The 11,103-nt window shown below is 39.6% G+C and overlaps 1 protein-coding gene across 1 annotated transcript; it reads right to left on the bottom strand.

Moving 5' to 3' along the window:
• Nucleotides 1–4,109: 4,109 nt before the first annotated feature.
• SMR3A (submaxillary gland androgen regulated protein 3A) lies at nucleotides 4,110–10,073 on the bottom strand (the record flags this gene model as incomplete). The annotated part of the gene is made up of 2 exons (XM_081151341.1): nucleotides 4,110–4,718; nucleotides 10,020–10,073. The coding sequence occupies 2 exons, from the start codon at nucleotides 10,071–10,073 to the stop codon at nucleotides 4,110–4,112; spliced, it is 663 nt and encodes a 220-aa protein (XP_081007467.1).
• Between the last annotated feature and the right edge of the window lie 1,030 nt (nucleotides 10,074–11,103).

The following is an 11,103-nucleotide window of genomic DNA, read 5'->3' as shown; positions in this document are numbered from 1 at the left end:
TTCCACTGGCTTGAATGTGAACCCAATCACATTCAGGATATTAGCTGTGTCTTGAAAATATAATTTTTAGTTTTTCCTCTTCTGACATTCATGAGCTTACATAAAAATTATTGGAAATTAAAGCCAAATAGCAATAAAGCATATTAAATACATTTCTTATGCCTTTGTCTTTTTGTGTGTGTTGTCATTCAGCTGAGATTATATAGTCTACTTCTATAAAGCTTTTCTTGCATGTTCTCATAGACCAGGCCCATGCTTAGTGCTTAGAAACCTTGATTAGACACGGTGCCACACTAAGAAATAAAATATGGAAAATAGGCCAAATAACTGGCTCAGCATGAAACTCCTTAAAAGACAATACAGTAGAACTTTCAGTGATAATGCACCTTTTCCCCCATGTCAAAAACAGTTCAAAGGTCAGTTTTGGGTTTTGTGATTGGGTGGACTCTTTAGTCTACATTGGCTGTCGAGATCTCCAAAATCTGGGTGTGCCTATATGAGACAGGGGAGTACCAGGAAGCCACACCACTTACTCGCTCACACCATGTTTTCTTGATATCTGCATTTTGTCTTCCCTGCTTGTTCACATGTTTGATAATTCCCCAAGGTCAAAGTATTCTCAGCCAAGTCTGAGTTGTCATTAGAAACAATTTGTATTCTTCTTGTAAGCAGCCTGAGGTGGCCTCTGAAAATGGTTCGCTATTAACTTGACCCAGAATACCCCACAAAATCATGCAAATCAAGAGGTTCACATCTTAATGGTTGCTTTAAGAATGCTAGTGATACTTCCCAGGCCATCTGGGATGGTATGCAAATCCAAAAAGCCACCAAGTATCTGAAGGATGACACTTTATAGAAGCAATGTGTGCCATTCTGTCATTACAACGGTAGACTTGGTAGGTGAGCCCAGGCCAAACAGCGGGGCTGGACACAGAGTTGATGGTTTAAAAATGAGTGTTGAGCCCGGCCGGGCGTGGCTCAGCGGTTGAGCGTCGACCTAGGATCCAAGCGATTGGGGTTCTATTCCTGGTCACGGCACATGCCCAGGTTGTGGGCTTGATCAATGACTCTCATCATTGATGTTTCTATCTCTCTCTCTCTCCCTCTCCTTTCCTCTCTCTGAAATCAATAAAGATATATTAAAAAAAAAAAAAAAAAAGAGTGTTGAATTTTTGCTGCATGTGCTTAAAAATGCAGAGAGCAATGCTGAACTTAAGGGTTCAGATGGAGATTCTCTGGTCACTGAGCACATCCAGGTGAGCAAAACTCCCAAGAAGCAGCACAGAATTTTCAGAGCTCATGGGTGGATTAACCTATACACGAGCTCTCTCTGCCACACTGAGAGGATCCTACTGAAAAAGAGCAGATGGCTCCTAAACCAGAAGCGGAGGTTGTGCAGAAGAAAAAGATATCCCAGAAGAAACAAAAACTTATGGCCCATGAGTAAATTCAGCATAAAATAAGTGCTAATAAAAATAAAAGCAGAAAAAAGAAACAATTTGTAAACTTTCACCAGCCTTTGTGGTATGGTTTAGGTCATATACAACCACAATTCCTAGAGTGGCTCCTCTTTCCCATCTATTTTTCTGTCATTCTTTCCTGGCAAAATTAGAATCCTGGTTAAACCCAGTCCTTCCATTTATTCTGCTCTTGCATATATCCTGCCTACTCAGTACCTCTACTTAAAAGTGATCTTTCTTCAAAATTTCTAAGGATGTGCCCCTCAAGAATTCCATCCCATGGTTACCTAATCAAACATTAATCTAGCTATTTCTGCAAAGGGACTTCCCAGATGTTATTAAATATAGATAATTAAACAGTGTCCTGGATTATTTTGGTAGGCTTCAATCTCATCACCTGTGCTCTTAAAAGTAGATAAATTTGTCTGGATTCAGAGAGATGTGGCAGAAGAAAAATCAGGCAGAAGAGGTGTGTAGGAGAAATGAATGAGTCTTAAAATGTTCTTCCCTAGGGCCTCCAAAAAAGAATGTAGTCCTGCCAATACCTTGATTTCAGCCTTGTGTGACCCTAAGCAGAGGAACTAGCTGAGCCATACTATTGTGTGAACTTCTGATTCGTAGAACTGTGAGATAATGAACTTGTGTTAAGATGCTAAATTTGCGGTAATAAAAATAATAATGAAGTTAAATAGAGATCTCAGATTTAACATATCCAATGCAGAATTTAGGATATTTCAAATCCCTACACACTGAGTCGTCTTTTACTAAATAACACCATTATTCACACAGTTGCTTGGGCTCCAAAATAGAATTATTTCCAGGTGATTTCTTTTCCTTTAAAACCCAGACCTTACATTTCACCAAATACTTCGGAATGTTTTCCACCTGCGTCTATATCAGACAACTTCTCCCCTTCCCCATAGATCCCACCCAGTCTAAGCCACCACCCCCCTCACAGTGATTCTTGAAATAGGCTCCATTCTTGTTCTCCTAACAGTGTTCAGAGACCAGCCAGAGAGATGAAATTTTCAAAATGTTAGTCAGATAATGTCATGCCCCTATTTAAAGTTCCAGTGGCCTCTCATACATTTAGAATAAAATTCAGTTCCTAGGTCCGCGACGCTGGGTCTGTCTCTGCCTTCTCGACACCTCCTTTCAGTCTCCTTCCTCACTAAGAGTGAGCCACGTTAGTATTCGTTTGTTCCTCTTGCACACCGGATTCAGTGCTGCTTCAGGCCTTTACAATCTTGAATCTTTTTGCCTTGAATATTCTTTCTTTAGATCTTTTAATACTTTACTTCTTACCATTCTTCAAGTATTTGCTTAAGTATCACTTCATCAGAAGTCCCTGATTACCATCTCAAAACAGCCAATCACCACCATTTTGTGTCTCCTCACCCTTCTTCATTATTTTTGAAAGCACTCCCACTTCTTAAATTACATTTAAAAAAAAAATTATTGAGAGGAAAGGAGAGGGAGAGATAGAAACATCAATGATGAGAGAGTCATTGATCGGCTGCCTGCTGCACGCCACTGACTGGAGTTGGACCCCGCAACCCGGGCATGTGCCCTGACCGGGAATCCAACCCCGATTGCCTGGATCCTCTGTCTACGCTCAACCGCTGAGCCACACCCGGCCGGGCTAAATTACATTTATACGTCTACTTTTTTTTGACACACTAGAATGTGAGCTCAATGAAGGCAGTGAAAGTCACGGCCTTCATAATTGCTGATTGCTCAACTACTGCAACAGTCCCACGGTAGATTCTCAACAAGTATCTCTGCAGTTAAAGATAGCATCAAGCACATATAAACAAATTTAGACTTACTTGAGGTATCTTTGAAAAGTTTTGATTCATAAATATTTTGCAACAATGTGGGTAGTAAAGTGTCCTGAAAGAAAAATGTGGTGCTGTACTTTAAGAGTCTAAAGTGTATGAAAAATATAGCTCTCGTGATAAAATGAGCCCACTTCTGAAACAGACACATCATAATACGTTAGATTAAAATGTTAACTAGTAGGTGAAAGCAATGGAAACTTGGAAACCACAGCCATCAGTCTCTAATTATTAATGTCTGAGGCCATCGTCTATCTCTTCCTTAGTTTAGAAAATGATTTTTCATATCACATCCCAAGACTTGTGCTTCATATCTCATTTACATATTTACATTGGCCAGAAAGGCATTTTTGCTCTGGAGTTAAACACATTATATGAAAGCCAATTTGTAAGTAATGATTAGGTGGTTCTCAGGAAATGTACAGGAAACATGCTGTGGGGAGAGCTTAATTTTATTACTTATTAACATGTTATACCATGTTTTGTACTTGTATAATGGGCTGTGGTAGTAAAGAGGGCATCCTGCTTCCTGCTCTCCTAGCTTCACCCCTAGGAGTTCGTATGTCTCACTTTATCTTCCCTAATTACATCTTTGACCTCATGGTACAAGGCTAGGCTTCTGGCAGCACTAATCTTCATGTGGGTGGCATACCAGAAGGAAACTGGTGACTCTCATGACAACACTGGAGACTGCATATTTATTGCTCAATTCTTTATTTTCATTTTGTTTGCCTAATGTTTATGTGGGTTGCTTTGGTTTCTGTCTAAGGTTATTTCTCCCCTCAGCTCAGAGCTATGGGAAATCGCATCTTTATCCCCACAGGCCTGCAACTTTATTGAAAAATCCCTTGGGAGTAGAAGCAGTAATTTTAGGGCTGGTGGAGCCTGCTTTGGTGGTGGTGGGCTTTTCCGCCGTCGTGGTAGAGCTCGTTGTAGCCGTGGTGGTGGGCTTTTCTGTGGCCGTGGTGGAGCTCGTTGTATCAGCTTGTATTTGGGGTGCAGGGGTATAGTATGGAGGATATATTGGAGGGTATCCAGGGAACACTACAGGCTCAGACCCATCCGGTCTTGGTTGGAAAGGTGGATATGGATAACGTGGGTCATAAGGGGGGGGAGGAGGTGGTGGAATTCTCCCTGGGCCATAAGGGAGAGGAGGGGGGGGTGGCATTCTCCCTGGGCCATAAGGGAGAGGAGGGGGGGGTGGCATTCTCCCTGGGCCATAAGGGGGAGGTGGGGGTGGTGGCATTCTCCCTGGGCCATAAGGGAGAGGAGGGGGGGGTGGCATTCTCCCTGGGCCATAAGGGGGAGGTGGGGGTGGTGGTGGAACAAATCTTGGGTCAAAAGGTTGTGGAGGAAAAGGAGGTGGCAACTGTGGATATGGCGGATATGGCCCCCTGGGGCCTCTTTGACTCTCACCAGGCTGTGGGGAAAAAGAAGTAGACAATTTTAAGTTAAATATTTCAGTGTCAAGCATAAGAACTTATACTTTCTGGGGCAAGCAGAATTCTGAGATGGCTCCCAAGATTCCTGTTTTCTGCTGGCACATGCTGGTCTGACCATATCAGGTGAGCCCTTTAAAATAAGTTCTACAGGTCAGAGGCAGAAGAAGTCAAGGAGATTTGAAGCTGCAGCAAATGGTCTTCTCTTGGCTTCAGAGCAATGTTGTGGAAAGGACTACATGAAAGTAAAAGGTAGATGGGCAGGAGGAGCTGGGAATGTCACCTGGCTACTAGCCAGAAAGAAAATAAGGACCTCAGTCCCCAAAACAAGGGACCCAATTCTGCCAACAATCATCAAGCTTGAAAGAGGATCCTGGGTTCCAGAAAGAACACAGTCCTGGCAACACTTTTTCAGCTTTGTCAGACCCTGAGCCGAGAATTCAAGCCAAGGTCAGAATTCTGACCAAAGAATCTGTGAGATAATAAACAGATTTTTAGAGCTACTAAATTGTAGAAATTTGTTATGCAACAAGAGAAAACTATTATATGTCTCTAAGTCACATGTTCTGAAAGTCTATGTCAGAGCAGAGGAAGAGTTTCTCTTTTGCCCTCTGAATGCCTAGGCTCTCAGTGAAAGCTGAGATAGTATTGAATGGAAAAGAAGATGTGGGTAAAATCATATCCTTGTTTTGTTTTGTTTTGTTTTACTCAGCTGGCTCTTTTATTTTTTTAAATTTATCTTTATTGTTGAAAGTATTACAGATGTCTCCCTTTTTTCCCCAGTGACTCTCCTCTTGCCCCTTCCCCCCAGGCCTTCGCTGCACTATTGTCTGTGTACATGTGTTATGCATATATGCACATAAATTCTTTGACTAATCTCTTCTTGCCCCCCCTCCCGCCTTGCCTCTGAGATTTGTCAGTCTGTTTCATGCCTCCATATCTCTCATCTAGTTTGTTTGTTAGATTATTTTGTTCATTAGATTCCACATATGAGTGAGATCATATGATACTGTCTTTCTCTGACTGGCTTATTTAACTTAGCATAATACTCTCCAGGTCCCTCCATGCTGACTCAAAGTGAAAGAGATCCTTCTTTCACTTTGGCCACAGATGGCCAATAGACATACAAAAAGATGCTCAAAGCCACTAATCATCAGAGAAATGCAAATTAAAACAATGAGTCATCACCTCACACCTGTCAGAATGGCTGCCATCAATAAATCAAACATCAAGTCCTGGCGAAGATGTGGAGAAAAGGGAACCCTATACTCTGTTGGTGGGCATGCAGACTGATGTAGCCACAGTGGAAAACAGTATGGAGTTTCTTCAAAAAATTAAATATGGAACTGCCTTATGACCCAGTGATTCCAGTTCTAGGAATATATCTTAAGAATCCTGAAACACTAATCAGAAATCATATCCTTTGCTTATAGTAGAGCCTGTCACTGGAATAAATTTCAAATGGGGAAAATGTCTCATATCTCACTTTAGAGTTCAGGATTGTTTCAGACTTTGAAAACTAATAAATTGGCAAGCATATTATTGAGCATCTACTTTGTGCAATGTGCTGAAGTAGGAGCTATGGGGGTACAAACATGCCGCTTGTGTGTATGCAGATCAAGTAGCCACAATACTAGAAGGTACAAAACTGGTCCAATGGGAGGCAGAATGATAGTTTTTGAAGTTTTCTGCCTCTGCTACTTAGGTTGTGTGAATGTGAAATCCTTTTTGAGATACTCTCTTACCTCATCTGGGAAATAACATTCATAAAAGTACCCATGTCATAGGGTCATTGTCAGATTTGTTGTGAAATATTGTTAGTAAAGTGCTTAAGACAGTGCTTTGCTTAGGTGCAGTGCTCAATGAATGTTCCGTGCTACCATTTGTGATGTTAACACCTAGGAGAGTGGCTGCAATTTTTGGAAATACAATTTTTGGAAATAAAACTAGTTGAAAAATAGTGCAGGAAACAAATACATTAGAGATTTAGAGTTATTAGTTTTGGGTAGAGGAAAGACTCTCACTGAGAAGGCAGCCTTTGAGAGGAGGCTTAAATACCAGTCAGAGAAAGGCAAGTACCACATGATCTCACTCGTATGTGGGGTCCAAAGTAAACTGATGAACAAAATAGATCAAGAGACACAGGACCATGGAACAGACTGACGAATCTCAGAGGGAAGGTGGTGGTGGAGGAGTGTGTGTGGGGGAGAGATTAACCAAGGAACTTATATGCATATATGTGTAACCCATGGACACAGACCATGGTGTGGGGAAGGCCTGGGGGGGGGCAGATGCTGGGTGGAGGGGATCCATGGGGCTAAAAGGGAACATCTGTAATACTTTCAACAATAAAGATAAATTTAAAAAATAAAGGAAGAAAGAAAGGAGGCTTAAATAATATAAACGGTGGAGAGGGCATGACAAATGGAGGGAAATGATGTAAATGCTCCAGGGTAGGAAAGCACAAGTCACCTCCTGAGGATTTCTATAGGACACACAACTACATTCCCTTCGCGCTGTTCTCAGGTCCTTCACCTATTTTTTCTGACATTGCCAGTTCCAAACAGTGGGATCCCCCTAAATCATCCCTTTTCTTGATTCCTACCTGCAGGTCCTTAAGCAGTGGGGCACACGCCAAAAGCCCTGTTCCATTACAAATGCACGGTCCTCCAGCACTGCCCTGCAGTCCTTTCAAGTGCCTTCAATTTATGCCGCCCCATCCTCCAGAGCTCTGATTTTCTAAGTTAATGGCAGTTTCACTAGAGTCCTCTCGCCCTTCTTTGGCCTTCATCCACCCCGCCACGGTGAGTTCTCTCCAGTTCCTCCAAGGTAACGCAGGCAATTAAAAATGAGCTTTACGGACTTACTGGCCACATACTGTAACTCATAGACACCTGGATATTTCTTTTTTCTTTACAGGTGTTTCCTCAGGGCTCTGTCAGTTTTTCCTTTTTATTCCTGAACTTTAATATGTGCCTTTTAACAGGCCTGTTTTTCTTAGAAAATGACTATCACCGATGCTAGACTTTTAAACAAGTCCACCTCGGCCATGCGTTTCCTTGTTATCACTCTTTCACTCTCTCCCCTCTCGCCTTTGCAGCAAAGCTCTCTGAAAGGGTAGAGGAGATTTGATGAGACTAACCCCACTTCTCGCATGCTAGCCACTCTCCAACCTGGCTTCTTCGCCCAGTATGCCAGCAAAACACTTTGCTTGGTGTCACCAAGGAAACAAAAATGCCAAGTCACAGCGGTGGAACTTGTCCTCAATATGGCCCTCTTTAGCTAGCAGTAGCTTATTGAATTACGGAGGCCATTGGACCCACGGGCTGACAATCCAAAGGCTAGGTCAAGGTGTTTGAAAAGTTCAGGACTTGATTTTTAATTGTCAAGAAAACCAATCTTTAGTGTGCGAAAATATTTCACATTATTTTCATTGTTGAGACCATGAATTCACTGAAGGTACTCTTGCCTGCTAAGGATGGCCTGATAGTGATCTAAAAGTTGTGTCTAAGGAAAAAATCTTCATACCAAATATTTGTTCTTTGCCTAATCTCTTAACCCAACCACAATGCTTAGCTTCCTTCCCACAGCTGAACAGTGGTAATGAACTTGGTTAAAAATGATGAAAATACTATGTTAGAAATAAAAATTATCTTCTCAGTGGGCTATAATTGGAACTAATCTCCTGCATCACTTGGTTTAGGAACAATCCAGTTAAGATATGGATACTTAGAATATAAATTTATTTATGTTTTAATGGGATTAATAGTAGTCATTTCTGGTTTTCTTTGAGGATTAAATTAGATGTCTGTAAAGCATTCAGAAAATTACCTATAACAGAATGAACACTTAAAAGATGACTAGATCATTAGTACTACTTACCTCCCTATATTATTAACTATTAGTCATCATGAATTTCATATAATTGAGGAAAGTCTTATTTCTAGTTAAACTGCTTATATTATTGGAATTCTCAAATTTATTTTGTAAAAAAAAAAAATCATTGTTTATGTAATCAATAACTGATTCTTTAAGAAAGTGTTTTTCTCTTATAGTCTGAGAACATAAAAATATTGAATATCAGCTTTAAGATCAGATAAGTAAGATATAATATGACCTTTTAAACATGTCAATATGTTTTATTGATTTATCAAAAATTATATCACATCTCTAATGTACTTAGTAATATGGCCAAGGCCTGGCTGCTTGAGAGACCTATCAAATGGCCTTCTTTTATTCAAGTTTCTGAGAGTAGATAGAATTATTTTATATTTCAGAATGATATAATTTTATGTTGCCTGTTTTGTGTAAGTCCTAGTCTCTTCTCAAAAATAGTTTTTATCTTTTTTCACTTGATATAATAGATTTTACAGCTCTTTGGTAGAAATTACTCTGGAATCAATCTCCATCTTCCAAACCTGGAATTAACCTATCCCTACTTTGAATCTGATTATTATTCCATTACATAAAATAAAACACAAAAATTTTTGTTTGTTTTTTTAATCCTTTGAAACTTTGAATATTCAGAAGCTTCTGTGGTACTTAACCCAGTCCTTTTACACATGGTAGGTGTTGATATTGATATAAATATTTATAGTTAATCAAAAGTTGTCTGAGTCCTTGGCAAAATGCATATTCCCAGGTCCTATTCTCAGACACTCATTCATTCTGGGATGAGGCTTGGCTTACTATTTTTTAAAATTTATTTTCACTGTTGAAAGTATTACAGGTATCCCGCCCCCCTTGATCCTCTCCTGCCCTCCCACTTCCCAGGTCTTCTCCACACTATCGTCTGTGTCCATTTTTAATAAGTGAGTCAGATTACTTTGATGTAGGTGATCCATGAATCCTATGTTGATAAAAACTGTTCTATTTTAACCATCCTATTATATAGATGAGGAAATAGAGTCCCAATAAAATTAAAGAACATGTTCAAGTATATTCAAAAAGTGTCATTAAGTGTATTGGATCAAAAATTTGCAATAAATTTATTTACCTACTTGTGAAATTGCAAATATATGAGAATCCACATTTATACATGTCTCTATAATGCAGTGTGATATTATAGATTTAAACAGTCCAATATGGTAGCCATGAGCCATGTGTGGCAATTTAAATTAAATTTGATTTATAATTTAAATTCAAATAAAAGCAGTAGGACAGAGTTTCATTTCATCAATGATTAATAGCTACTAATATGTAAGGAAGAGTAAGATCATTAATGTGAAAAATCTGACTGGTCGTTCTGAGAAAAATGTGAATAGATGATTAATGAGACTTACCGAGAAACAGGCTTCAAGGGCCAAAAGGCCCAAGATTAAGCACAGTGGTTTCATCTTGATGGTTACTCCTGAAAATAAGCACACCAGTTGATTAATATTCCTTTTTTTTGAAAGTGTCTCAACCACTGGTATTTGATGTTGTGTAGGAATAGTACTGAAGCATTTGAAGAAATTCGTCTAATTTTATTTTGGGCGCAGTATTAATATGGAGCAATACTGTTAGGCTTATGACATGTAACTATAAAATGATGAAACTAGTTTTTACTTTTGACTTGTGAGTTAACACTAGAGCTAATGGCAGAGAGTTGTTCATAAATATTTTATGTGATAGAAGCTTTTATGAGTAAGGTTTTTGCTTTCAGAAGCAACTACTATATCTAGTAAGCTGATTCTTTTCTTTTTCTTATTATTGAGATGTCCCAAGAAGTACAATTTAAAACATATGATTTAGTTATCATAGTAATATATCAAATACAAATCTGTAGAACTCTATAAAGCAATATGATTGCTATTATAAAATATCAAGGTGTTCAAACCCAAATGTGTCCATTTCAAAGGACAGTCGACCCTTGAACAAAACAGTTTGGAATTGTAAGTGTTCACTTCTATACAGATTTTTTCCATGTCCCCAGGTTTTGCATCCACAGATTCAACCAATTGCAGATTGAAAACTATATTTGACCCTCCCATTGGGAATCTGCAGGTGCAGAGGCCCGACTGTACACGCTGTTCTATACCATTACGTGTAAGGGATTTTAGCATCCACAGGTTTGGGTATCCCTGGGTGTCCTGGAACCAGTTCCCCTATGGATACTGAAGGATGACTTGTGAGTCAAAAGTTGTACTTGGGTTTTTGACTGTGGGGGGTCAGTTCCTCTAACCCCTACATTGTTCAAGGGTCAACACCAGTTTAAAGAAAAAGTGTCACCTTGTCCTAGTTTTAACAACATTCTACTAAGTTATTTTATTCCATGATAAGTGGTCTCAAACTACTTGCAAAAATCCATATAATGTACATCAAAGACCATGGCAGGGAAAAGAGACATGCTCAGGTCTTTTACTCTCAATTGGCTTCAAATTTACT

This window comes from Miniopterus schreibersii, assembly GCF_964146895.1.
Source record: "Miniopterus schreibersii genome assembly, chromosome: 1".
Classification (NCBI taxonomy): domain Eukaryota; kingdom Metazoa; phylum Chordata; class Mammalia; order Chiroptera; family Miniopteridae; genus Miniopterus; species Miniopterus schreibersii.
Note: the sequence above shows the minus strand (reverse complement) of the source record. Positions and strands in the feature narration are given on the sequence as shown.